At 40.0% G+C, this 27,936-nt stretch overlaps 1 protein-coding gene across 1 annotated transcript; it reads left to right on the forward strand.

Moving 5' to 3' along the window:
- The first annotated feature begins 1,023 nt into the window (after positions 1-1,023).
- On the forward strand, positions 1,024-27,778 carry c16h18orf21 (chromosome 16 C18orf21 homolog). The gene is made up of 5 exons (XM_034705608.1): positions 1,024-1,361; positions 8,315-8,337; positions 9,732-9,952; positions 26,090-26,283; positions 26,613-27,778. The coding sequence occupies exons 1-5, from the start codon at positions 1,267-1,269 to the stop codon at positions 26,797-26,799; spliced, it is 720 nt and encodes a 239-aa protein (XP_034561499.1). The 5' UTR covers positions 1,024-1,266; the 3' UTR covers positions 26,800-27,778.
- Positions 27,779-27,936: the final 158 nt, after the last annotated feature.

The following is a 27,936-nucleotide window of genomic DNA, read 5'->3' on the forward strand; positions in this document are numbered from 1 at the left end:
TGTCTCTTTTTGTCTATTATTGCTGCACATTTGCATAAATAAAGACGTAGAACTTACCGCTGTAGGCCAAATATTCCGAGTAAAGATGTGCGTAAAAGGCACCGGTCCGAAGCAGTCCGGAGGCGAGCAGGGCATAAACTGAGCTGTTGCTTGTGCGGTATTAAATCCCGTCCTGTGCCTAACAAAAGCTCTTTGTAACTTCTGTCTTGTCTTCTCACGTCTGTGCTCCACCGGACGTGTGTCTAACCGGATTGCTTCTTTTGATATCCGCACCCAGGAGAGTATCCATCAGTGCGCAAACATAAGCTCTTCCCCCTGCTACAGCTGCTGCTTCTAAATATCCAATTACACATTGTAGCCCCTTTTCCCCCTACAGAATACATCAGTAAACCAGATGCATTTTTTCCGGATCCAGCAGGAGTTTTAAAGACTCCAGATATACCTCGAGACGAGACCTTGCCAGATGACACGTGTTAATGAACGTTTTATTGGACTCGAGAAAGCCGGTTTGTTGGTGCTTTGATATGCGCAGGATACAGCAATAATGGTGTCAACATACCCCACTGTCGTGTAACGCTGGTAATTGTAACTGTCCAATAAGATCTAGGGTATGATGACATCAGAGAGTATCTGTAGAGCTGGGTTATGCTAAATTGATAACTTATTTGATCCTTTAGGCTAAATGCAGTCGTAGCCATTCACCTGAGCCCTACCGTTACTATTTGATAAATCACAATCAATTCGTGTCCGAGACTGAGATGTTACTAACTCATTTACTGCACCACACCTAAAATGAGTATTTAAGTTAATTTTGAATCAGGTTAATTCTAACTGTAAATAATAAATAAGCATATGTGCATTTTCATTTAACTATTGTTTTAACATTTAATTTTGGAATTATACTTCTAAGAACAAGCCGCTCAGTAGCAGGAGTACGCTCTAGTCTCTTTCTATATGTGATCTTTCGAAACGTGGATAGTCGCTCCACTGCAATGCGCTTCTGATGTACTCAGTCTCCCACAATGCACCGCACTGGACGTGGCGTTATATTGTCGCGACCCAACGTGGATGTAGCAAGCAACCGCAGCTTCCAGTGTGAGCTAAATGGAAACCTATCCTACGTTTATTGGTCGTTGCAGCTAAAACGAACTTTGCGTTGCCCTATTTCATTTATTGCTCACTTAAACGTTTTCGGAAGGAGTTTAAATACGGATCAGTAGCGCAGCCTCAGTTTCTTCACGTGTCGCAGCAGTACCCTGGCTGAAAATGAAGACTCCTGTGGAAGAAAAAGCAGCCAAGTTCTTGCTAGAAGCTTCCCTACTGTACAAAGAGACATGCCCGGAGCTATCAAGGTTCCTTATGTAAGACACTTTATTTAAATACTTCATAAATATCTGAGCTGTTACTTTGTTTCCTCTATTGTTGTAATGGTAGCAAGTAGCCGCTAGGTGGAGGAGCTCGACCAGTGTTTTTAGGTTTTTACCTTACATGTATTTGTTTTATTTATTTAGGCTATTTATTTATGTATTTATTTTGTATTATTATTCAGGAGTAAAGGCGTTCATATACAGGTGGTAGAAGACAGTAACACATAAATCAAGTGAAGACAGATTAAATAATATAAACATCATACATGCAGAAGACAGGACAACAATACAATATATATAAAGTAAATACACTCATGACAACAATAAACCAAAACGTATACAGAAATATGTAAATAATTGTTCACCTCGGAGTCTCAGGGAAAAAGGTGTTTTTTTTGTCATTGACTAAAATAAATGATTTAATAATGGGACTTGAATTCTAGAAGGAAAAATGAAAACTTCGGAAGTGACTTTGAGAATTTCTGTTTGTGAAAGGAAAAACTTGGCATATAGTTTAATGAAGTTTATGATAAATTCAAGAGCAATGTTTTCCTTGTTATCACAGTAACAAACAACGTCTTCGGGTTTAAGAGAATAAACATAATTAGCAGTCGATTAAAAAAAAAAAAAGAGATTCAATGTTTTTCCATAATCCTCTTGATAGTTCACATTCAGAAAAAGATGAGAAATTATTTCTGTATCGTTTTTGCTAAAGTTTCACTCATTCTCAATATCTGTAAACTTAGCGATGAGACTGTTAACAGGATAAATCTTATGTAGTATTTTTAGCTTACCTTACATGTGTTTTATATTGTCTATGGCTTTAACCGACTCCCGGCCATTGTGTTGATGTCATGATAATTGGGAATGAAATAGAGAATATTAGGGGATAGATGAACCAACATTTGTATTTTCTACAACTATTTTCTGACCAAGTTGTTTCAAGATATTTCAAATTCCTAATGTTAAAGTTACACTCTATTTTTCTTTTAGGCAATATATTCCAAATGATTAAATTATCAGATTGTCTGTATCTTGTCTCCTATCTCTTGCATGGTTGTTTAAAGAACCCATACAGAGTGTGAAGTCTTTCATAACAGATAATGTCTGTATCTAATTAGTCTCATGCAGTTAAGTCTATTCATTCCTATTAGAATGAAACACAATGGTAATTAATGCCTGTTTCTATTAGTGTTATCATTTACAGCTCACTGTGCAAGTTTTTGAGCTTTTGCCAAAATAGAAAACTATTCCATTTTCATCTGATGACTTGTCCCCCACTGTGGTGATTGCTTTATTGTAGAGAGTGAAAGCCAAAAGTAATTTCAGGTGAAATCCTCTGAAGCCTTAGCCAGTGTGTGTGTGTGTGTGTGTGTGTGTGTGTGTGTGTGTGTGTGTATGTGTGTGTGGTTGTGTGCGTGCGTGTGCGTGTGTGCGTGCGTGCGTGTGTCTGAGTCTAAGTCTGTGTCCCAGTGTGTGCCCGAGATGATTACAGGTGCACTGCTTGTGATGAAGCCCTGATTTTCTTCATTATGATGGGTACTATAGGTGTTAGACCTGCATGATTGAAATTATGAATTTAGAGGGTGCCAACACATTTTGCAGTACTGCCATCAAGATATGATGCGTGAGGTATAGAAAGATAGCAAAGTGTGAATATCTGTTATGACTTACAGTGAAAATATATGTATGCAGTTGTTTCACCTAAATCCATAATATTCAATCATGTTTTCTCTTTGCTATTCCTTCAGCCATTGTGTGAGCTGGCCTCATTAGTTGTTTTTCGAAACCACTTGCTATACTACTAGTATGTACTAATTTGGCCAAAATTCAGTATGTAGTATGCAGTATATGAACAAGAGCAAAATCTGAAGTATGCCAAAACTACCCGGATGTCTTACTGATTCGGGAAAATTTCTCAGTATGCAGCGGACCAGTCTCCCTCACGTACTGTTTCCCACAATGCACAGCGCCAACGTTCCGCTTTTTCTTTTTTCTTCTTTTTTGATGGGGGGGCACTTTCTTTTTAGGCGCTGTGAAAATTATTAGATTCCATACAGACCACTTCTTAACTTTTTAAATTATAAATGGATGCTAAAGAAGCAGTTTCGCTTTCAGCTTGACCGTTGTTTACCTCCCTTTTCCGAAACCTGAAATACAGAGACGCCTAACCCAGCATACTGCAAAACAGATCCAACGGAACAATCATACTACATACTACCGTCAAACGCAGTTCACAGTACATACTGCATACAACATTTCTAGGTAGTATGTAGCAGGCCGTTTTGAAAACAGCCCTAGTCACAGCTGAATTGACACCAATCAAAGCTAAAGGTTAACAGCTGCAACATCTGTTCAGCCACGTGTGTGTGTATGGACTCTTGTTGCTTGAAATGAAGTTGGGTTCGTGCCATGTTCCCGTATCCTTAGGCTTGTTTTCACTGTGACCTGAGCCAGGAAAGTTGTGCCACAAATGGAAACAAAAACCAAAGTTATAACAGAGGAAACCAATGTCAAGATCATTATACCGAGGCATGTGACCCCACTGCAACTTTAAAACATCAATCTGCTCCCCTTATTCCTTTGCGAGGATGAGTTGTGGTTACAGAAGAAAATTAGACCACATCTACCTTCGACCAGCTTCAAACCGGCACAATGTTTAGGCTCCTGAGTCCTGACTATAAGACCTGGGTGGTTTCATGCTAAAGTGACTGTCCAAGAAGATGTAATTAGTAGTCATGGCCAAAATGTACACAAGTGACATGACCTAATTTTCTGCTGCATTTGATCTGCAGCCAGAGTGAAAATATGGAAGGCATATCAGGAGGGGAAATTACTGCTAGAAGAATTAACATTCAGACAGAGCAGATGCTTTGGTCACACAGTTGATCAGTTAACAGAGAGGAAATCTTATTTTTTTTTGTCTGCATGTACTTGAAAAGCAGCCATACGCTGTCAGTGATAAAGTTTTATTCCTAATGAACCACATCTGTCTCTATTTCCTCCCGCAGGCTTTCTATGTCATCCTTTTCTTCAGCTTTGGTTTTGGCCCTGTGTCACTAAGTTTGTGTTTCGTGGGTGTGTGTCAGTACTCATACACACTACTGCACATATTTGTTAGAGATCGTGTTACTGCCTTCTGCCACTGTCTGCACCTTCTGTCAGGCCAAAGATGACTGAAGTGTTTGTGTGTATGTTAGCTTCAAGGTTACAATTAATATGTATTGGTACAAGCTATCATGAAAATTAACGTCTGTGTGTGTGTGTGTGTGTGTGTGTATGTGTGTGTTTTTTGACATTTTATAGGATGGTGTTCATTTTACATACAAGCCTGTTTCATGTTTGTGTCTCAGTTCTGGTATGTGTACTGACGTCACAGTCCCTATATTGTGGCTCATGTTGCCGCACTAATGGGGCCGTCTTCCAGTTAGTTCATCATCATAGCTGTGTGTCACGGTAACTGGAACCTTGCTGAGTGGTCTGATAACCAAAGTATGCAGCAAAACAAAGCCACATTGACTATGAGCAGCTAACCACTAGTTTGATGTTTGACTGGTTATTAATTATTGAAACAGTTAATGGAATAATTGGATAACAGATTCAATTTTTTTATAGTCTCAATACTGATACTGATCTGATCCAATGTAACACCAGTATTAGATCAATGGCTGAATTTCCTCAATGTGAGGTTTAGACTAAGGATCATATTATGGCCACATCAGGCTTTTCTACCTCTGTAAACCGAAATTAAAAACACAGATACTTATATTTAAGCTGACTGAATCATCAATTATTAACACAACTATAAATGTCTACCTACCTGTAGTTTGGTCAGTAAATCATCTTAACTAAAAGTAACTAAAATTCACCTGTAAACCTCTTAATGCAGCAGTGGATTAGTTGAAAATAAAAACATTGATTGTTTTACAAAACCTGCATCAAATGAGAAAAGAAAATGTTAAAATTATATCACAATCAGGTCACATAATAGTGCAAACGATAGGGCAATCCCCCCCCCCCCCGGTGCCCTCATGTCTGAAAGTAACTGCACTGAAGTGCCCTCTTGGGTTCTGCTGTAGTAGATTAAACATTTCAAGTTGCCTTCTCTAGTGCCCTTTCAGTGGAAAACACATAAAGTTTGTCCTTGTAGATGCCCTTCCAGAGGATAACGCTTAAAAAAGTGCCCTCTGGGTGCCTCTCCAATTTAAAAAAAAATAATGTCAAAAAATTGCCATTTGGATGCCCCTCTGATGAACTTAGTGTGAAAAAGTGCCGTCTGGATACCCTTCTAGTAAACTTCAGGTGGAAAAGACAGCTCTAGTTGCTGCTTTATTGATAACATTTTTAAAAAGTGCCCTCTGGATGCAGTTCTAGGTTATTATGTTATGTTAGTTATATAATGTAATCAATTATATAGAAATAAGTCAATATTTTTGTGTTTCCATTAACATGATTCAATTTCCACCACAATTGGACACAAAAATATGAACCATGAAGCAGAGAATGAAGTAAATGTTCTAAAGTCTTGCTATCTCTGCCTCAGTACATTTAAATTAACTCTTACCTGGGAGTACCAGGGGTTTGAAAGGTGGTCCCCTTTCTTTGTTTTTGCCCCAGCCTGAGTACACCACTGCTTACATACACTTTATTTAACTGAAAATGCTGCAAAAGTTTGCGGCAGATTTTTTCACTGGATAAGTGAATACTTAAAACTGCGGGTGGTTTTACACGGAATCCCTTAGGATTCACTGTGATGGGAGCCATGAATGTGTACTGAGTTTCTTGGCAATCCTTCCAAAGTGATACACCCATCAACTAACACATTACTGTTAGCCATCCCCTGAGGCTCACCCTCTGTGTCGCTAAATGTCACTTCAATGATTTTAAAAGTAGTTTCCAGTTGTTGTCGATTCATAATTTCAGCTCTAAAGCACAACCCTGTGGTTCTTTGACCCAACTGAACCCATTTCATTTAACTGTTCATCCAACTTCTACAACTGGTTTACAAGTCAGTTATCTTTGGTTATTGTCTAAATCAGTCACAACCCCATACCCAACCTATATATATATATATAACTTTTCTGGTCTCTCTCGTCTTACAACTCCTCTCAGCAGGAGCTGGCAGACACCTCCACCCTTACAAGTGAGCTGTAGACTAGGAGGCACCTGCCTGCCCGTTTCTCAGTCACACCCAGCTGATAAATGGACCCTGCCAGTCTGTGCTTAAGAGGATAGAGTATCTGGAGGTTCACTGTTTGACACTGACTTACCTTACTAGTGAGCCTGTTCATTGTGTCTTAAACTCTGGGGTAAAAGAAAAAGTAGAGGGGGTTTCCGTGCTGTCGTTTATAGAGATTTTATTTTGCACACTTTGCCTCAGCCAGCACTTCTGTCTGTAATTACAGTTACATTACAACATTACAGCCAACACACAATACCCCCCAACACCCCACCCCCTCGCTTTATTGATTGCATCTCCCAGTTGTCAGCAGTTCATGTGACGGTCCCATATCTTCAGTGTTCATCACCACCACCACTAAGTGTGCACTTAAAAGGAGATGCATGTCAAGTATGTTAATAAGATTAGGGCAGTGGGAGAAGTGCAGCGCGTGGTTTCCGAGAGATGGCTCATCAGGGGAGAAAGACTGTGGTGGGAAAAAAATCCCCAAGAATCCAACTTCTCAGCACTCTAGTTGTTTGTGGTGTTTTCATGAAAGTGTAGGAGAATTTTTCCTTTAGTGCTGCAAAACAATGACAAATGTTTGTTGGTGGTGTCAAGTGCACTAAGTGCATGTACAAAAGTGGTGTAAACACTGCAGTGAATTAATTTAAAACTTGCTAACTTTTGAAAAGAAGGTGTTAAAATCAGCTCTGACTGTGGAGAAATGCTTCCTCAGCTACCTAAATGTTTGCAGCCTGTGAGTCATGATCAGTCCACTGCAGAGTCACAATCCACCAAACTGGCCTCAAACAGCTTCTCCACATTTCCAGTATATCTTGACACAGCTTCTATATAATCTGACAGCTTAATCCAGTCAATGATTATTAAATTGTTTGGGGATCAACAGACGGTGACTCAGCCTACAGAATGAGAGATTGCAAATCATCCGACATCATCCAGAAATATAATGCAGCATCTCACACGCGGGCTGATTGAGAATGCAAGCCGAGTGCATCAACAAACTGCGGCTGCCAGTGACTGCCAGCAGGTCAACTTCAGATTAAAGCTGGCCCTGCGCCCCCTCCTCTCCATAAACAGCCTTGTTTCTGTCTCTCTGTGCCACACGTGCAGGAGGACAACACATTTCCCTTCCTAGTTTTTAAGCCTGGGGCTAATTTTAGAAGGACTTATCATGGCTTAGGAAAAACATTTTCATAAATACCTCATTGCAAGTGTTCCAAAAGCGGAGATGGCATTTCGGTCATTTACAAGTAGAGGGGGAAGTAATTGAAATTATTTGGATTGTGGCCCTATATTGTTTTCACCACACTTAGGAAAGGAGGAACTATCTTTTCACATATTGGTGTTCCTGTTTTGTAATGAGTTTATGCACATGAGGTCTAAATCAGCAAATTGATTCACTACTAAAGTTCCATCAGTGAATAGAATTGAACATCTTGAACAGAATTTCTTCAAATATATTTATCACTTAGCTTGTATATTACTTCATTCCAGTGTGAAATAAGCAGTTTTGATGCAAATTGAGTTGGGCATGTGGGAATAAAAAGGAGGGTGCTTGTTGAATTACTTATGACTGCTTTTACTTCCAGAGGAATGTGATATTTTTTCTATTTAAAGAAGCTGTAATTACTCAGGTTTCATCTCGTAAACACCTTGTGACGGTTGTTTAAAATTAATTTCACACTGCCGCTTCTTAATTTGACTTTTGTCTGATTGAAGTATTTGCTCAACATGTCTGATCCAGCCTTTTCTTTCTCTCCTTCAGGCAGTGGCCCATGAATGCAAATGGTAAGTGAAGAGATCTGTACATCCTATTAAAGTTGTTAATTCTGTTTTATTTCTGCAGTGCCATAAAGAGTATTATAGCAATGAAGAGCAGAATGCAGTAGTAAGAAGGTCCTTGTCATTGATTCGTCAAGGTTGATAAACCTCACTAAACCCTCAGCCAAACACAGCCGAGTCAGCCAGCTGTCTGAGGCAGGCTGCCTGGTGGGATCAAACATAGACACGCACGCACGCGCGCGCGCACGCACGCACGCACGCACGCACGCACGCACGCACGCACGCACGCACGCACGCACGCACGCACGCACACACACACACACACACACACACACACACACACACACACACACAGCCAAAAACCACATCAGTAAGCAGTGATGCCATTTAGTACGGTTGCTCAAGCTTTCTTCCTTCAAATGAACACAAGTCACTAACAGGGTACCCCAGTGTCCAGAGCATGATGTTAAAAACGTAATTGTATGTAATAGAAATAGTGGTTGAAAATTGTATTAAACAGATATCTGTATGCATCTTTTACTGAAATGTCGAGGGTTAAAAACTGTCAGAAAACATTTCACAGTCACCCTCGTGTTACACATAAACTTGGGTTTCATTCTCTCAGAAGAAAAATAAGACTGCACAGCAGAATATAATAACTTCATATACAGCACTGACAATGTGAATTGAATCAATAGAACAGAAGATGTAAAAAAGTAAAAACATAGCAGGGAGTAAGCAGAGTAAAGAGGGTAAAAGCAATCAAAAACAATAACAGATAGAAAGAAGGCAACAAAGGATAAAGGACTAAAGGAAATAGAAGCAATCAGAAGAAGAATAATACAATAAATATGACTATAAAAGGAAATAAAGCCACAGCATTGCATAATAAAAACAAGTCTTGAAAGGAGAGATTGAAGAAGTGAATAGAAAAGATTCCACTGATTCTGCATGACTTATATCCTAAGGGAGAAACTTCCAAAGCTAGGGGGGCTTGTTGACAAAAGCACAATCTTCTTTTTATTTAAGCCTCAATTTTAGAACAAACAAAAGGGCCCCACCTGAGCATCTGAGGCTGCAGCTTGGCTCACAAAGTTTCAACACCTTTATAATGTAGCTTGGAGCCAGACCCAGAAGTGCTTTAAAAGTGATTAGTAAAATCTTACTGAAATTAATGGGGAGCAAGGATTGGGGTGATATTATAGGATGCCATCTGTTAAATTTAGTATGAACTCTTTCTGCTGCAGTCTGAACTAAGCCAGAGGCAAGAAAATGTTTTTTGGTTAATTCCAGAAATAAGGGAGTTTCATTAATCTAGTCTTAAAGGGAGAGTACAATTAATGCTATATTTGCTTGCTTTGATTAATTTCAGAAAATCTCTTTCTCTTTCCTTTTCTCAGAAAAACAAAAGCAGACACCCTCAAGTTCGGTGCAGAATGCCTCAATGTGTCCATCTTGTTATCAGTGGCTGCGACCTGACAACCATAGGGTGAGACTGCGGCCCAAGCGCCGTCCATCAGCACGCGTGCAGAGCATCCTGCGCAGGAAAGCCAGAGGCAAACGACTCAGCCTGATGCAGAGAAAGCTGCTGCATCGTTTCCAACAGTCCTGCTCAGTACTGGTAAGAAGACAAAACTCTTCGACCCCACAGACCTGGTTACGTAGTGTACTGCACTGCAGCATGCTGACCTTGCAGATAAACACCAGACACAATGTCCTCAGCTACATTGGTGTTAAACTAGGTAGAGTTATGGACAGCTGGGTGGTGTAGAGCTCTTGACAGTGCTGTTTGAGTAAGATTTGTGAGATGTTTGCCGACAGTACCTGCGAAAAACTATTTTTTCCAAGAGTTACCACAACCCCAAACAACGCAGTAAACATCTGGGAACCTAGGAGACAAGTTTCTTGAGTTTTTACTTGTCAAATGTTGTCACATTCTGGCCTGATATATGATTCTTTATTAGGATAGGATAGGAGAGGAGAGGAGAGGAGAGGAGAGGAGAGGAGAGGAGAGGAGAGGAGAGGATAGGATTCCATCTGCTCAGCAAGGGTTTCTTTTGTTGTATTTCTCATGACATGAAGCCCCATATTTTTCAATGAGTGACAAGTTTTCTCTGCTGACAGGCTAGTTTAACACTTCAACTCTTCTACCAAGGAGCTGAGCTGTTGAAATGTACACAGAATTTGGTTTGGCATTGTCTTGTATATGTGCAAGCTCTTCCCCCCAAAAATAATAGTCCTGGCAGCATATGTTACTCCAAAAAGTGTTTATGTACGTTTTCAGCAATATTGGTGCCACCCTAGTTGTGTAAGCTACTCGTGCCATGGGCACTCATGCACCCCAATAACTGATAACAAGCCAGGTAGTCCCTCCTCTCTTTATAATTGAGGATGCAGTATCCATGATTTCCAAAAAGAGTGTCAAGTTGTGATTTGTCTTGACCAATTTGCCTAAGTCCATCTTAAATAGGCTTTCTATATTGTTTCCTCATTGCATGTTACAGATTTAACCAACATTTGGGAATTCAGCAATGAACTGTGTTCACAAAAATTGGCTTTAGAAAGTGATTTTTAGCCCATGCAGTCATTTCCACTACAGAGTCATCTCTGTTTTTTAATGCTGTTTTAAAGCAGATCACAGCCATCCAAAATTTTGTTATGGGCCTTGTTCCTTTTTTCATGGATTTATCTAGATTCTATGACTTTCTAATGATATTAGTACTTCAGATGATAAAATTCTCAATTTCTTTGTAATTTACACACTTTTCTCAGTTAAGTATGGAGTTTAGATGATTTTTAAACCAACAAAATCTTACCTTAAATGTATAAGAGTGTGGAGCTGACCCTTAAAGTAGGCTAAAAACAAAACAACATCTCAGCGATAATCAAAAATATATTACATCATACTCTACTCTTTATATGTTGTTTCCAGACATTGTTACCATTTGCATTTATGAAGTCATTTGTATTCATTTTATAGAGTGCCTGGTTTCATTATGTTGCTCCCCACATCATTTCAGTCGGTACAGTGGTCCCATTAAGCTTAACTGTAAGAGGAGTTATACTGCCAGCTTTGTCAACTCTCCCTGTTCACTCCCACAGCCCTCTGAATTGTTATAGTGCTACTTTTTGTCTCTCCTCTTAATGGATAGCAGCAGGCAGTGACAGTATGGAAAGCTTATTTTGGCAAGCACCCACCCAGTCTACTGATAAGCTCGTAAAGGCAAGGACAGCAGCAGTGAAGCTCTCTGAAATAGGGTTGTTTCCCCTTCTGCATTCGAAAGCAGTGATAGGAGAGAGGCATAGAAGAGCCCCTCCGGTGATTTGACATCAGTCTAATGAAGAGCAGCTCTAGTGGAAATGCTGCTTCATTAAAATGTGGTTGGGTCATTTAGTATGCGAGAATTCACCGGCAAAGCACTCTGAACTCACTCTCGACTTTATATTTGTTGAGTCTGAGGGCAAAGAAAAAGACAGAGATGGATGGAGGGAGCAGGAATAATAAAAAGGTAGTGAGAGAGGAGTATAAAACCGGGAAGGGAAACAGAAAAGGTCAAAAGCAACAGGATGGAAGGCAGAGAGATAAGAAAGGTGAAGAGGGAAAGTCAAAAGATGGGGACTGCATGAGAAAAAAAGTTTGCATCCTGTCACAATAATTGGTATGGCGAAGGACAGATTCAGAGCCTGATAGGGAGGTCAAGTGGAGGAAGTCGCACAATGGAATATTTACACAAAGGAAGCTGTAGTAAAATGATTGTTGGCTGAAATAGGAGATGTCAATAAAATCAGGTACTATTGACATTAAGAACCAATCTAATTTTCTACTGCAGTGTATAAATCAACCTCAAAAAGAAGATGTGATGAACTACAGCAACGACAGCAGGAATATTCCATTCCATCTGCAATAAAACACCACCATGGCTCTATGACACATGATTGATTAGAAATCTACCTTTAGCAACTTCCTCATACTGATTTTTTCAAATAATGAATCATGATAAGTAGAACTGGTCACATAGAAATCCCTCTAAAAGACATCCAGTTGTAGCTGTCCTCATCACTCCATACAGAAAAGTTCCCTCTTAAACAGTGGCTTTGTGTGCTTTAAGTTCAAATGTTGCAAAGTTATAACATTACTTTTGAAGTGAAGATTCATACAACACGAATTTCAAACTGGTTACAGACTATATATATATATGGACTTAAATATATGGATATTACACTTTTACAGTTTTTACATCTGCTGACTGCCAGTGTAATTATCATGCAGCCCATGGAAAGGAGTCAGGAATGTTGTTTGGTTTTACCCCGCAGAGGAAACATTAGCTGTGGTAATGATAAAAACGGATTCTATTAGTTAACATGACCTAGTTTGTTTTGTTGTTGAGCAGCTGTGACCCAGTGTCAGAGAGTTCTTGGGCAGATACTGAACCCAGCATTGGGACTGAGTGGCAGTGTATGAATGAGCATGAATGGGATTGGTTGATACTGATGGGCACATTACTTAGCAGCCTTAGCCATCAGTGTATGAATGCGTGTGTTGATGGGTCAATGCGACATGTTGTATAAAAGTGCTTTGAGTTGTCAGAAGACTAGAATAACGCTATGTAAGGCCAAGCACACACATTTGTTATTTAGCATTTGTTCATCCCCTGCTCACTCTCCCACTAGCTACCACAGAAAGTTGAATTTCTCTCTATAAAAAGCACTGGCCATGACAATCTGCTAAACTATTCTTTTATGTTACTCTGGATATAGAGTGTTTAGTTTTGATAACTTAGCAATAACAAAGAGATAAAGTTGCTATTCTTCAGCTCTTGTCCTAAAAGGGTCACTTCTGGTTCTCAGCAAACCAATAATGGGACATCCTCAATACCATCCTAACTCAAAGGCTTCAAAACAGCAGTCCACAAACCAATATGAGACGTCGCAGTCGCTGCTTTCATTTCCTACTATGTTGACGACTCATAATGTAAAGTTATCTAAAATTATGAGTCATCGTCATTTTTTTCAGGAAATAAAAAACCCTAAAATATCATTAAGAATACCTTTCTGTCCTTGTTTGGCCAGATATTGGTGTGAAGCTGACCAGTAGTGCAGGACGTATATGTGCTAAAATCACTTCCTCCTCTGTTTTGATTTCTTTGGAACGATACAAATATGCAACTGTTATTCAGTCCCCCCGCAGATAAAAATATCTTTGTTGTGTGCTATACACCCTTCAGGCCTCAACCCTGACTGTGCACTTCTCCTCTGACTCATTTGTCAACAGTGTTTAGGTCCACATGGAGAATGTTGATGCTTGCGCCTCACGAGACTTCCTCGGCAAGCGATACACCCCAAGCCTGTCCTCTGAGGTATTTTGACCCCCAGTTTCACGGTCACTTGCCTCTACTAAACTGGGGTTCAAAGGGGCATCAGAAGGGTGATAATGTGGCTATACCCTTAAAATGTAGAGTGGTGAAGCGGGGAGATAAAACAAGGAATGCAGACTGAGTTTTTCTGCCTCTATGGCTCCACGCTATTGAACAGAACTCAACAACCCTGACTGGAGAGAGACTCAGCACACATGAATAAAAAGATTAGCACCCACCGTCTCCTCTGGTGGGATACATGTGGTCATAGCTACGATAATGGGAGAATCAGATGTATAAAGAAGTTGTTTTAAGTTGTCTTTATCAGAGGATGAGGCTTATAATCTTACATTTCAGTGAGAGAGACTTGAAGACGACCAGTGCCCTGAATTTGTTTTGTCCATTGTTAATGTTGTGGTTAAATTTCAGTGTGAGAAGGCTGAGTGTTGTATTTGCATACACAGTACTCTGCACTTCATACTGTTAGTCATGCAGCCACAACAGAAAAAGTGTCATTTATTGGAGAACTAATCAAAACACTGTGCTGTATAAATGTATTGTCCTGTGTGTGTGGAGCTTTAGTCAGACATTCACTCAAAACAAGGTGAGAGTTTGTGCAGAAGCAGATAACCATGCATGCTTCTGTTCCCAGCACTCTTCCAAGTGTCAAAACAAATCTGGGATGTCTCTCTGGATGAAAGGTGTTTTGGAACACTTTGAAATAATCCTCTTCTTGGATTAGTTTAAGCTGTTTCCTGGCCAAAATGAAGTGACGTATGTTCTGTAGTCCTCCACACAATAAGCAAAATACTGAAAGATGTGTCAGTTTCTGTATTGATCCTTCATAACATCCTGTGTCTTGAGTAAATATATATATAGAAGGTGAATAGGTATCTGTCTTATAAGTACAACATCAGGCAGACAGAAACGTGACCAGAGGATGCATATTCACACTCACACATATGGTTGTGTGCAGTATTTATACCCCAAGGTGCAAATCTGCCGTCATTCCTCTCCCCTCAGTATGCATGTTTGTTCTGCCCTCGCTGCAGATGCCAGTGCAGGATGTGCTTTCCTCAGCTCAGTGAAGTAGTGTCTTCAATGCTTTATAAATCAGGTATGTTTATGCATGCTAGGAAGGTAATCCGACAATGGATATGGAAATAGGTTGTTGGATTGTTGCCCTGCAAGACAAGCAGAGACCCTAAATGGAGCGAAGAATAGTGCAAACTCCTACGTATGCCTCGCTCAGTTATACCTCCTTGAGCCTACATTTTTACTTCCCCGCAGAGTTGTTTGAAAACATAATATTCAGTTCAGGGGTTTTTTTTTGGTCGTATTCATTCAGATTTTTCTGGGGGGTTGAATTTAAACTCTAGTACCTAAACTCAAGAGACATTTCTTGGGTGAAAAAAGAGGTTCTACCTGTTATAGTTCTTGGGTTTTAAGCTATCACAAAGCCCTGACCAATATGTAATGAAGATATTGCAAAGTAAAATAACTTGTCAAAGAAACGAGGCCCATAAACTTATTTTGGGACCTTTTTTGGGGGGTGAAATTGGCTCAAATTTTGGCACAGGATTGTGAGAAACTGTGGGCAGACTAATCTAATTACAACTACTTCTACTAGCTACAGCTGTCCGTCTCACCACTGTCATCTCTCTATTCATATCCCCTATTCCCCTTGCCAACTCCAACTCAGTCGAGGCAGATGGCTGTCTAACATGAGTCTGGTTCTGTGCGAGGTTTCTGCCTGTTAAAGGAAGTTTTCCTTGCCGCTGTAACTTGCTAAATGCTGCAAAGTGCTCTGCTCATGGTGGATTTAGATGAGATCAGGCTGAGTCCTGTCTGTAAGAGGGGACTGGATCTTATCCTGTCTTGACTTTGGGTCTTTGTTAATGGTATAACATAGAGTATGGTCTAGATCTGCTATGGTTGTAAAGCGTCTTGAGATAACATTTGTTGTGATTTGGCACTATACAAATACAGATTGATTTATTGATTGACAATTAACTCATTCAAGATAAGCAGGAAGTTGAAGTCCATGTTAGCTGAAACATATCTGTCTTGTCTATTATTTTGTATTTCTCACTCATGGAAGTAAAGTAGATGCCTTATTGACCTAACACAGATATTGTATGGCAGCAAGAATATGGGATGTTGCGAAAACCTGGTGTATTTTAATATGTGGCACCAACGTAAGTTCATCAGGAGAACTATTGTTTCTCCTAGACAGTTGTGTAGATGTACTGACTGAATGTGTAATCACGAAGCCATTGTCTGAAAGCAACTTGTTTTCACAATACAGGATGAATCAGGCATGAAAAACAAAGTCACAGAACTTAAGTGGTTGAAAAATCATTCCTTTTCCCAGAAGAGCCATTTCCACCTGACGGTTGTCCAACCTATCTTTGTGATTTATGCCAGCGCTTATGACCATCTCTTATCCCCTCATCCCCTATTCTCCTGTTTTTTTCAACCCCGCTTATCCTTCTTCCCTGACCTCAAATCATCTACCTGACCGCCCCCTGTGCCCCTGCATTATTCTCATCTATCCTCCTTCCATTCTTGACCATCTCTCCCACCACTTCCCTCTGTCATATTTATCTTCACTGGAGTAATGTCTCTGGAGAGATGGCCCCTCGAGGAGATGACAGGAAACAGCAGACAGCCATGTCTGGATGTTGCCCGGTCTGTTTTGTCTCTCGGGGCGCAGGGGAAAGCTCCCTCGTGGCTGAGCGCTGAGTGACAGAATGACAAGAGGGGATTGTGTTTTGGAGGGAATCTGAAACAGCAACAGTAGCGCTGGCCTTGAGCGCTATGAATATAAACACAGGGGCTTGCTGGGAAGTGGAAACACTCATGTCTCACGTGTATGGGGATTTACCACAGGGCTGAAGTATTTTAAGCATAGAAACACAGGTACAGCAGCAGCAGCAGCAGTCATAACAGGTCAAAACTAGCTGGGTCTGTGACTGACCCCTCTGGAAACCTTAGAGAGACTATACAAAAAAAACCCTTTCAAATCTGCACACATTGAGAATTTATGCTGATTTTTTCCAACATAATACACCCTTGACAGGTGCAGTTCTTCATCCCATACAGTGAACCTGGTGCATCATAACACTGTGTCATCCCTCGATTAGCCCGTGCCTCCCTTTATATTCCCTCTCCTCACCACTATTAGAAGCCACTCTTGAACTTGGCAATCTCAACAGCAGGCTTAACTTGAAGCTGGTGCAGATTGTATCTGCTGCCATTCAGTTTTAGATCCTCCTCATCTTGTATGCACATACATTACTCCTGTAATTGATCCTGTCAGCATGAGGGCATTACATCACATTCAAAACATGCCTGTCATAAAGCCACATAAGCGCTATAAGTTATGTCTTATTTTAGCTCCAGAGGATGTCTAAATGAAGCTCTGTTTCTAAGTTGATTGTCAGAGTCATCACAGAAACAAGTTTATTGAGCAGCAGGTTTTACATGCAAATGGAGTTTGCCTTGGTGTTGTTGGTGTATTATGATAACTGCTATTATGATAATAAAGAATAGGAACCAACGCAGAACTCACACTGTCAAGACACATAAATGAAGTATATTAACACTGGAAAGCTTGGGATGACCGTGCCACCAGGCCACTCTCTGTTTCTGTGTTGCAGTGTTGTGCCCTGGCTGGGAGTAATCAGCTGGGCATGGTCCACTTTGGCTACAAAAGATCTCCTTACTCCTTCATTCTATCTCTGATTCTCCAGCTGACTCTGGTCCTGGTTCTGGCTCTCCCTGACATCTGGTTCTTCTGTTATATTCTAAACACATATTCTAACGAACACTCGCACACACACAATCAACACTACTGACAACACCTTAAGTTAAGTTTACTTAATTGAATATGTTGACTTAACTGATTGTAATGACTAAAATGGCTGCTAATGCTATGAGCAAAATATTCTTTACAAGTTTCTTTTTTTTTTTTACAACCTTTTGCTGAGTTTAAACATAGAAAATTACAATACACAAAACTGTGCACAGTACCCCACACCCAAAGCTGCTATACACTACATCCAATACAACGTAGAAAATTGACTACACAACATAATAGCAATAAAAATTACAGGGAAAATACTAACATAAATTAAATAAAGCAAATATGTTAATAAAAATAAAATGTGTAAATAAATAAACTAATAGAAAAAAAAAAGCAAACAAACATGGAATTGAATCTAAATAGACATTGAACAGATATGTTCACAGATAATATAAGATAAAGTAAAATGTTGTTTCCAGTCCAAATGTGAGTTTTGCTAACCAGTCATCAGAAGCCATGTCACGTTGTGTGTCCCACTATTAGGGTTGTAAGAGGGGTCTTCCGCTCAGAGAAGTTCCCTCCCCTCAGAAGTAGTTTCTTTAGGTCTAAAGGCAGATAGTCTAGTAGGAATGATGACCTAACCTTCAAAAACTGCTAATTTTTTCCTTTTATGAGAGCATGTTGTCTTTCATGAGGAAGGGTGTTAAAAATCTCCCTATACCAGAGGGTAACACTTGGGGGAGAGTCTTTAATCCAATTGTGCAGGAAGCATTTTCAAGCAACTTTACAAGTTTCTCGAAATAAGTATTCCATCTTTTTTTCAAGAAACTTCAGAAATGAACTTGCATTAGCAGACATTTTTACTCGTAACAATCAATCCTTACTTCTGGTTTGCAATATCTTGAAATGAGATTTATATCTGGACTTGTCAGGTCAGTATGGCTTGTATTAACAGTAAGGAGATCTTTTGACTTGTAATGGGGAAAATAGACTCTGTAAGATCTGTGTTTTTGCAGTAAAAACATTGAAGAATATTACATAGCAATTAACTTGTGTATAATAAAGAGCTGTAAAGTTTGTACAGAAATGTGCAAAATGTTGCTGAAGCAGTGTCCACCACCTAATAGAACTATAGAGGTAATGTGCAATTATCATTGCTGAACCAGAGAACCGCACTTTCCTCAGCACTTACAGCATGCAGCTGTACTCTGGAGCACAGCTGATCATTCAGGGGGCAGGAGTAGAAAACATTATGTATATTCATGGTTTGATACCATGTGTATGCACTAAATCACTGCCAGAGTCAAATGTAGGTTTGGTTCTGTTTCATAAATTTCCAGTGTTGTCGGTCGTACGTACGTTAACCTTTTTTTCACTTTGCACATTGAATTGAATGCAGAAAACACCCTAAAGCATCAATTTAATTATCAGGGCTCATGCACACTTCACCACTCATTGTGCATTGAGAAGAACAGCAAAGAAAAGTGCAGTCCCAAAATTCACATATCACCAGGGTATTTCGCAGGGGTAGATTTATAGATCTACTGCACCCATGATGTCACGTCCTGAATAAAGTTTCTGCAGATAATATCTCGAGGAGTTGAAGAAGTATTTGCCCTCACACTTTATCTCATTTTGAGAGCCTTACCCAGCTTTTTTTTTCTCTCACAGTGAGATAACACTGATTTAATGGTTTCCAGAAGTTCATTAACATTTATAACCTCATAAGTAATTTACTTAAACACACAACCCCGAGCACCAAGTATAAGGTATTTTTTAAATAATTTGGCTGACTGGATAAATCCTACTTGTTGAACTCTGTTGGATAAATCATCTCATCCTTCCAGCCTTTGCAGTGGTTTGTTTTCACTCAGAGCTGCTGGTGTGATGCAGGATGAAATGTGACCTTTTATCAGCACAAACAGAGACGGAGAGAATCTAGACCAACAGATATGACGTCTTATTTAAATGGCAGCATGTAGCCATTCTGCATTCAGATCAGGTGTCTGCGTGTATTTAGCGGGCAGCTTGCCTCCAGACAGTGTGACTAAGTGGCTGCCTGAACCATCACAGCTTGCCTCGTATTGATCCCCCCCGACTGCTCTTCTGCTTTCGGCTGCATTGTGTTGTATTGATGTCTTCTCAAATGACTTTCACACACATTGCATGCAGATATTTGTGCGTGTGACTGCAGGCACACACAGGCATTTCTGGAAACTCCGTCAGAATCATCACTCAGATACTTTCGTCACCCTTAATTCAATTAAAAGCCCCTTTTAGGCACCTAATTGTGTCACTCATCCTGTTACTCTGCTCATCTTCCTCCTCTTGGGTGGTATCGTACTGCCGAGGTCAAGTTAATCAACCCAGCCTGACCTCTGGCACCACAGAGGAAGACAGGAAGGGAAGTATTTATGGAGCAGGGGCTATTAATAGAAGAAAGGGTCCATTTGCAGGATTGATTTATGTGGTTTTGTGTTTGTTGGTCTGCACATGTGCTATTTTTTTAAACAGCCATTTTCTTTGTTCCTCAGAACCAGTGTTTCTTATAAACATATAGTTATTCACAGGTAGGGTTGCAAAGGGGTGGAAATTTTCTGGTAAATTTCCATGGGAAGTTAAGCTGGGGAATTTTCCAAATTGGAAATTATGGGAATTTATGGGAATTAACTGGGAATTTAATGGAAAGGTATCATATCAAAGCATAAATATTTGTTTTATTATAAGCAGACATCCATCCAAAATAATACAATTAAAACAGATTTATTTGTAAGTAGAACTTTATCAAGTGTTAACTATTTTATTGAACAATCAATTCTTTCATTGAAGAACAAAATCATGAATGTTGAGTTAAATATTACTCATCCCCCTGACCCAATCCATTCAAAAATTAACAAAAATGCAATCCCAACAAAGTGCCATTCAAAATGTTAAATGAAAAGAGCCCCTCTCCCTCCAAAAAAGTCCCATTCAACATTCAAATAAAAAGGGCATGCAGGGGGCGTGGTCTCAATAGCCCTGCAGTAAGCAGTGTGCTAGGTGCATGTGATTGAGGAATAGCATAGATATTCAACTGGACTTGCATGAAATCTGGTTGTTTTAGTCAGGATTATGCTAAAATATATTTTGCCCAACTATATTTAAGTTCCCTATTAAGAGCCAACCTTCAATTTAGTAAATTCCTGGTTTATTCCCGTTAATTTCCATAAATTCCTGTGAATTCCCATGGAAAGTTTCCAACTTTGAAAATTCTTGGAATTTTGCAACCCTATTCACAGGTGGGTGTTACATTGTTGCAAAAAGGAATTGTTCAGGAAAAAAATAGACATGAAGGTGTGATGCCAAAGGCCTTGCGGGTGTAAGACAGTTAGAAGCAAAGACATATTTGCGGATGAGGTTGATACTTACTCACATAGGTGTTTATCCCACAATCCTCCCACTTCAGTTTGTCACAGTATTTGGTTACACTACAACAACTTGGAATCCTTTCAGTCACATGACACAAAGCTGCAAAACCTCATTGATAGCCGAGTCATTTTATGTTGCTCATTTACACATCATATTATTAGCCCTGCACATTTAACCTTAAATAGGATTGGGTCTCTGAACTGATAAGTTACAGGCTAAAGGCTGATTTGTTGTGGGAAAGTTGGCAGGCCTTGGCTTCCTTCCTGTAACGCCTTCTCTGGTAAGAACTACCTGGCTTATCTGCGCAATAAAGAGGACTTATTCTTCTTATGTGGGCTCTTAGTAAGGTATATTTGGTTTCAAGCTTTCTTTATTTTATGATTTAGAGGATGAGGAGCAGGTGCTGACATTTCACATGCTGTGCATGAAAGCCCAAGCTGAACAGCCGGGGTAAACTGTATGTGTGCAGGATTACGGTTAAGTGTGACTATGGCTGTCAGTGTCTGTTTGGGTTTCATGTTAAACACATTGACAAGCATGCAGTGAGTGTTGGACAGAAAATTAGAAGGCTTTTCTTTTTGTTTGGGCATATTGTACTGGCCAACACTGTGCGCTTTGTTTTAGAAGCTGGTTAGAAGCTGTGATAGCTAGCTTTCCTGCTATTAATTGTGCTATCACTAGTCATGCTTCTTTTCTCTGAACATACGTTAAAGCTTAACTCTTTTTTCAACTTTGAGCAAAAACATAATCATCCCTTAAATCTATCCAGTTGTGTCTACACAACATAAATGTTTATCCTCCAAAATGTTGCCCTCACTATATGCGTGATTGGCCTATGTAGCTTTGTCTGCTGCCAGGGTCAACAATCCAAGATGAGGAGAGCAAATCTCTATATGGCATTTTCTCACGTGTGCCCCTCCCAAGTGCATACACTCCATGTAGAAGGATTAGCGTAAATAAGAAGGGTACACGTGATTGTTGGGATTAAATTTCCGGTTATTGTGACTGAAGAGCACTTTGCAGCGCCTGTTGAGGTGACGAGTCACAGTGACCTTGTTTTTTTGGGGTGTTCAGTGTCACTTAGTCCACACTATTAATGTTTCACTTTGATAAATGTCTTCACCAGTTTTTCTCAGGTTCTTCTTTCTTGGAGTCGGTCGTGTCAGTGCAGGCTAGCTGATGAAAGTGGGGCCACTAGTGGTGACTAGAGGACGAGAGGATAGAAAACATGAGGTCACTCTATCTGAAAAAATCCATTCACCAGCTGTCCGTCTGTTTCATCCACTCCAGTATGAGGAGGTGCTTTTTTCTAATCCTTGGCATTAATTGTACAGTCATCTAAACACAACCAACTGTCTGCATCCCTCATCTCTTACAGTATGTGTTACAGCAGTATTATTTAAAGCTGAAGAACAAGAAGTCTTTGTAGTCACTGTCAGTGTCTGTTTAGATTTGATGAGAGGAAACTTTTGAAGAAGGTGATGATAAAGTAGATCTTACTAACAAATAGCAAAAACTAAGTGACATTTCGGAAGACTTCTTATCACCATCATTTGAAATAAGGCATAAGAGGATATGAAAATGTTCTATACACATACCAACCCAGATCCCACCGCAGGCCACCACTTCATCTGTACCTCTAACAAACGGAGAGTGGTGCTGTAATAACATCCTTTGCTATGTCTTTGTAATATTAATGTATTTATTTTGGCTGAAGACAGATAGAGGCTTAGAGAGTGTGTTCCTTAATGATATTTTAACAGCTGTATAATCTCCTCCTAACTTCAGTTTGTGTTACAACACTTTGTTCAAGCTTCATCTGCGTCATCAGCTCAGACATGTCGTTACGACATATTGTAATACAGTGATCGCAATTAAAAATCAGTCTGGGCTGTGCTGAGTTAAGACGAGTGCTGGCTGTTTTAAGTTAAGGCGAGATAATGAGCTTGATGAAAAGGCTTTCACCGTTTAATGCTTTTCTTCCAGTGTGTAACTTTATTGCTGAGATAGAGGCTTGGTCTTTCTGGAGACAGAAGGGAACTGGTTTTGTACCATTAAGATAACCACAACAAATCAGGTATCATAAAAATTAAGAAACAAGTAATGTGAAGTAGATTATTCATTTTTAAATATTGGAAAATCTTACTGTGATAGTTTGGATATTATTGGCTAAAACCAAGCGGCAACCTCCGGTCCAAAATATGAGTCCAATGCGGAAGTGCTAAAAACTGCAGTTCATCGAGGATCCGCTTGAGGCTGGCTCCGGAAGTACTTGAAAACCACATACACACCAATTAAAAAAAGCCAATCTTTACAGCAGAAATAAACATGTTAACAGCCTGGTACAAAAGACGAGTGTAGTCTGGATAGCTCCTTTCTCAATCGGCACACACTGGATGGGGGGTGAATTTTTTTCTAACGCGGCAATTTTGAAGATATTGAGAATACGAGTCTTCCAATGAGAAGCACAGCTGACTTGATTGACAGGCGGAAACACTGTAGCTGTTGGCGAGGAGACTCAAAGCCCGCCTCTTTACGTCACAATCGCTTGACAGCAGCAATATGGCTCCCGCCGACGATTGGCTTCAAAACAGCGCTTCAGAAACAGATAACGTCCATTATTTATACAGTCTATGGGTAAAGCCTGCCTTTTTTATCAGAAAATACTTTATTGTAATGCATATCAACTTTAACGTAATATAGTTGGCAGCAGCTCTCCTACTTAGCTGCTTAAGGGCCTGTGTCCACTCACAGCATTTTTTGCGCTGGCCATAACGCTCAATGATTTTGCACATCCACTTCCTTAAGAAGAGACAATTGTGTCTGTTTTAAAGTACTCTGTATGCTTCAGACTTGCTTTTATTTAACAGAATTGTACAAAGAAAACAAAAAAAATTGATAGATAAGGTGTAGTAGCATGAGACGCAGCGCTAGACTTGGGAAATGCACCCTCGGAAGGCTGGTTAGTTTCTCGTCTGTATTCTTGTTTTGATTGGTTGGTAATGGAGGAGCTTCGATGAGTAGCATGATGGAGTTCCAAAAGTTAGTGCAGAGAGCTTAAGACGCCAACCATATTGATTTTACATAGAAAATGGGTAATGCCAGCGCAACAAACACTGTTTGTGGACACTGGCCCTTGATGTATAGGTGCACCCTTGCACATGCCTAAATTCTTACACATACCATATGTGTGTTGAAAATCACATCTGCACTATTGCTTTTGTTTTTATAGACCTTTTCACTCAGTTCACAAACTTACAAATAGAAGAAAGTGGCTTTATGAAATACAAATTACAAGTATCACCACTTCAAACTGTTATAGTTGTATTATGAACTTTTTAACCTCTTGGGTTTCAAGGATTCAGTCCAGATGAGTCCAGTTTGCATTTGCAGCACAGATTGTTCAACCCTTTCCAACAGGGCATTGGTTAGTCTGCCTCTGAGCTACGCCCCTCTGCATAGATGGGTGGATCAGCTGCTGGGCTTGTATAAAGCTGGACATGCAGGCTGGTGTAGTAAACACTTCATGCACTGTCACATAGGAAGAGGAACCTTGAACTCGTGGTGCTTCGAAACCCAACTCTACAACCTCTCGCAGACAGACACCTGTCAGAATCTGTAATGGCTACCTTCGTGTCGGTGAGTTTTCCATCTCATCAGCATTCAGGACCGTCAACAGCTCAGCTCAGACTTGGAGACCTATGCAGTGGTGGTCTGTTCTGACTGGTTTGAACCTTGTGCAACTCTGGATGGCTTAATAAGATTTAAGTTACTGAAGTTTCAGGGGAATGTAGGAGAATCCTTAATTGACATTTATTAGCACTCTTTGTTGCATGGGAGGAAAGTTTAACTGGCTCCCCTGTCCAAAAGTTTAAGTCTCTGTTACAGTTGGTTTAATCTTTTTAGGCCAGAAAACAAATAACCAAGCCGTTCCCTGTAGCTTAGAGTCAGCTCATCAGTGAGATAATGTGATTCTCTCCAGATTGTTTTCATTACTTGAGCTGATGGAGTTGTCTTGGTTGTGAATACTTGGTCGAAATTCAGTGAGAGTGTGGGCCAAATGCTGTTAACTTAAAGGATTGATTTTGGCGAATACCATAGCAGGAAGCCGTTTTTCCTCATCTGTTTTGGGATAAGCCACAATGTCCGTTTGTTGAAACACAGAGTTTGCGCTTCATTAAGCTCCTATGGATTTGTTGCTCACGGTTTCCTGTCACTCTGTGCAAACCCTCTGACACACATGTACTGTCTGGTTAAACGCTCTGTACTCTTTACCTTTTTACTGGTACACAGGACAATTGCAGTCAGGAGTTTTGGATGCCATGTGTTGTCTTGGATCATGCGGATCCAATGAATCCTGTATGAGTGGTCTCGTAACTCTTGCAAGTGTGCATACTTTGCCTAATATGGGGTCTTGCGTAATCCTGGCTAAGAGATGCTTGTAATTTGTCGCCTAGTAAAGTATAAACTCCTACAAGTGCTACCTCATTGCAGTTAAAAAGGGTTTGTTGTAATAGCAGTAACAGTTCTTGTAGTTGTCATACCCTGTATAGATACAACTGCATAGCAACTGTCCAAACTGGTCCTCCCATTGGCTAATTGAGAGTTTCCAATCCTGCATTAAGTAATCCAGTTATTTACACATCTGTACACACATTAAAAAGTAAGATAATCTTGGGGCTCTCTAGCGGGGGATGGGAGGAGCCTCAGCTGTAAATGAATAATCTCCTGTTGGGTTTTTTTTTATTCCTGAACCTCTTAGTAAACTTTTCCTCAGCTGTGAGAATGCAATACATGGGCTTGCGTCATCACTTCTAATTACAGCCCATTTGCCCCCCACAGACACATGCAGTCCTGCTCGCTGTGTCCCTTGTGTGTTTCCGTATTGCAATCAATGTGCAGACTTGGTCAAAATGAACTCCTGCTCGTCCCAGAGAAAGACTGACAGTCGTGTCAGTCTTATGAAATGTTACCAAAACGATGAAATATTAAGCTTCTCTGATTTAGGTTGATTTTTTTTTTTTTTCTTCGATTGGAAAGACATTTAAGAAAAACCTGCAAAATATTTTCGAAAGAAATCCCAAAGGTGATTTGCTTGTATGCTTCACCTGGAAACCTTATTATGTATGAGAGAATAATAGAAGCAGGCCATGCAGTATTAATGAATCTATTCCTCTCCTTGTCCCAGATGGCCACCTGCCACACTTGCAACACAACATCCAGACACAAAGGAATGAACAGGGAGTTTCTTGTTAACTTTGCCAAGACCCACAACACACCGGGGAGCGCCAGCAAATACAAAACCCCCCAGTCAGCCAGCAGAGGCAACATGAACACCCAGAAGACTCCTGGCAAAGACAAGACACCTGCTCATACACCTAGGTGAGTTAGCTCAAGGTGGCTTGTATTCATATCCCCCTGGGCTAAAATTTAAAACATAACTTCCTTCGACTAAATTTGGGAGGTGTTATAGAAATCTGAGAGGATATGGTGTCAGGCATGTTACCATTTGAATGATTAAGTTTCTATTTATTCAGCATAAAGTGAACTGCATCTAGCTGTACGAGTAGTACGTGTTGGTATCCATGTGTTCCAGATCATGTAGTTGCTGACAGCTCACTTAACTTTTTCCTGCCAAGCAACAAAATATCATGTAACTCTATTTTAACTCTTGTTCTGTCCCTCCTTTTCTCTCTCTGTTTTCCCCTCAGGTCCTCTATCACCTCTAGCACTTCAGGCTCAGGCTCATCGTCCTCCAAACCTACTTCCAAACCTCCTTCTAAACCTCCTTCCAAACCTAAAAACTGGGTCGTTCAGCGTCTCAGCAAGATCCTCATGCGGGAAGACAACCATGGGGTCAAGAAGGGGGGCTTGAAAGATTTTCTTTCCTCACTTTGAAATGCTCTTAAATCCATCTTGTCTTTCTGCCTGATCTTAAAAACACAAGGGCTCGGAGCCATGTTGTAACCTGTTTACACAGAGGGCGTAAGGGAACTTGAGAAAGTAACTTAGTTTCCAAGCTGGTGTGAGAGAGGTTACAGTTCACCCACATGACTGTTGCTGGGCTGTTCGGAGTAGCACTCCTGGTGCCCTGAATGCAACTGAGAGCAGTGGGCTGGTTGTTTCAACTATTAATTAGGGTTACTGCCTTTTTTATTGAGCCAATCAGAGTGCTTCTTTTGTCTATTTAAGCTCATGCCACCTTTATTCCCTAAACTAGGGGTGAATGTTTGACTGTCTCAATGAGGAATTGTTCAGTATTTACCAAATAGCTGCAACATTGCAGAAAGTCCAACTTTGTTCTGTGTTGTCATTTGGTTTCCTTCTCTGTTTGGGTTTTTCTTTCTTAAGTTTTACATTTTTATGATGAAATGTATTCATGCAACTTGATGTCATTTTTCTTTTGTATTTAAAATTCTTAACTCTCTTTATTTTTGGCCCTCTCCAGCGGGGAGGTGTGTCTTTAGGTTATTTTGGTATGGCACTGCTGTACTTGAGAAATGTATAAATAATTTTTGCCACCTTAGCTTTTTCATACATACATTTTTTTGTGAAAGGATATTTGTAATCATCTAGAAAGGGACTCATCAGATTATGTTTACATTGATTGGGTGCTTCTGCCTGAAACCTCACTTTTGATCAAAGACTTTACATTTCTTTAAGTACTTTCTTTAACTAAATGTTATTTGTAAGGTTCAACTTTTCAATATCTTGTTAAGAGCAGGAATTTAAATATCTACTGATTTTTTTACTGCTTGATTACCTGTTTTCCATTAGCTATTCAATGTACAGTTAGTGTTTAAATCCTGAAATACCTCACATTTGTATTCCACCTACACCAAAACTCTATGAAATAAAAACTTTGAAGTCTGTGATACTTTAGTGTTTATTCTTACATCCTAAGAACATCTGAAATGAGTGCTTAATCATTTTTGTGTTGAGAATTTCAAGTCCATGTCACTGCAGATATGAAAAGAAATATGCTGTTGATCCAGCTGCCTTTAATATGGATACTTTAAGGTTTATCCACAGGTA

Source organism: Notolabrus celidotus, chromosome 16 (genome assembly GCF_009762535.1).
Source record: "Notolabrus celidotus isolate fNotCel1 chromosome 16, fNotCel1.pri, whole genome shotgun sequence".
NCBI lineage: Eukaryota > Metazoa > Chordata > Actinopteri > Labriformes > Labridae > Notolabrus > Notolabrus celidotus.

Excerpts from the sequence above, each read along its gene's own strand:
- c16h18orf21 (XM_034705608.1), top strand. The coding sequence starts at position 1,267 with ATGAAGACTCCTGTGGAAGAAAAAGCAGCCAAGTTCTTGCTAGAAGCT. Across the intron at positions 1,362-8,314 it reads GAGCTATCAAGGTTCCTTAT|GCAGTGGCCCATGAATGCAA; the intron begins GTAAGACACTTT and ends TCTCTCCTTCAG. Across the intron at positions 9,953-26,089 it reads AACAGTCCTGCTCAGTACTG|ATGGCCACCTGCCACACTTG; the intron begins GTAAGAAGACAA and ends TCCTTGTCCCAG.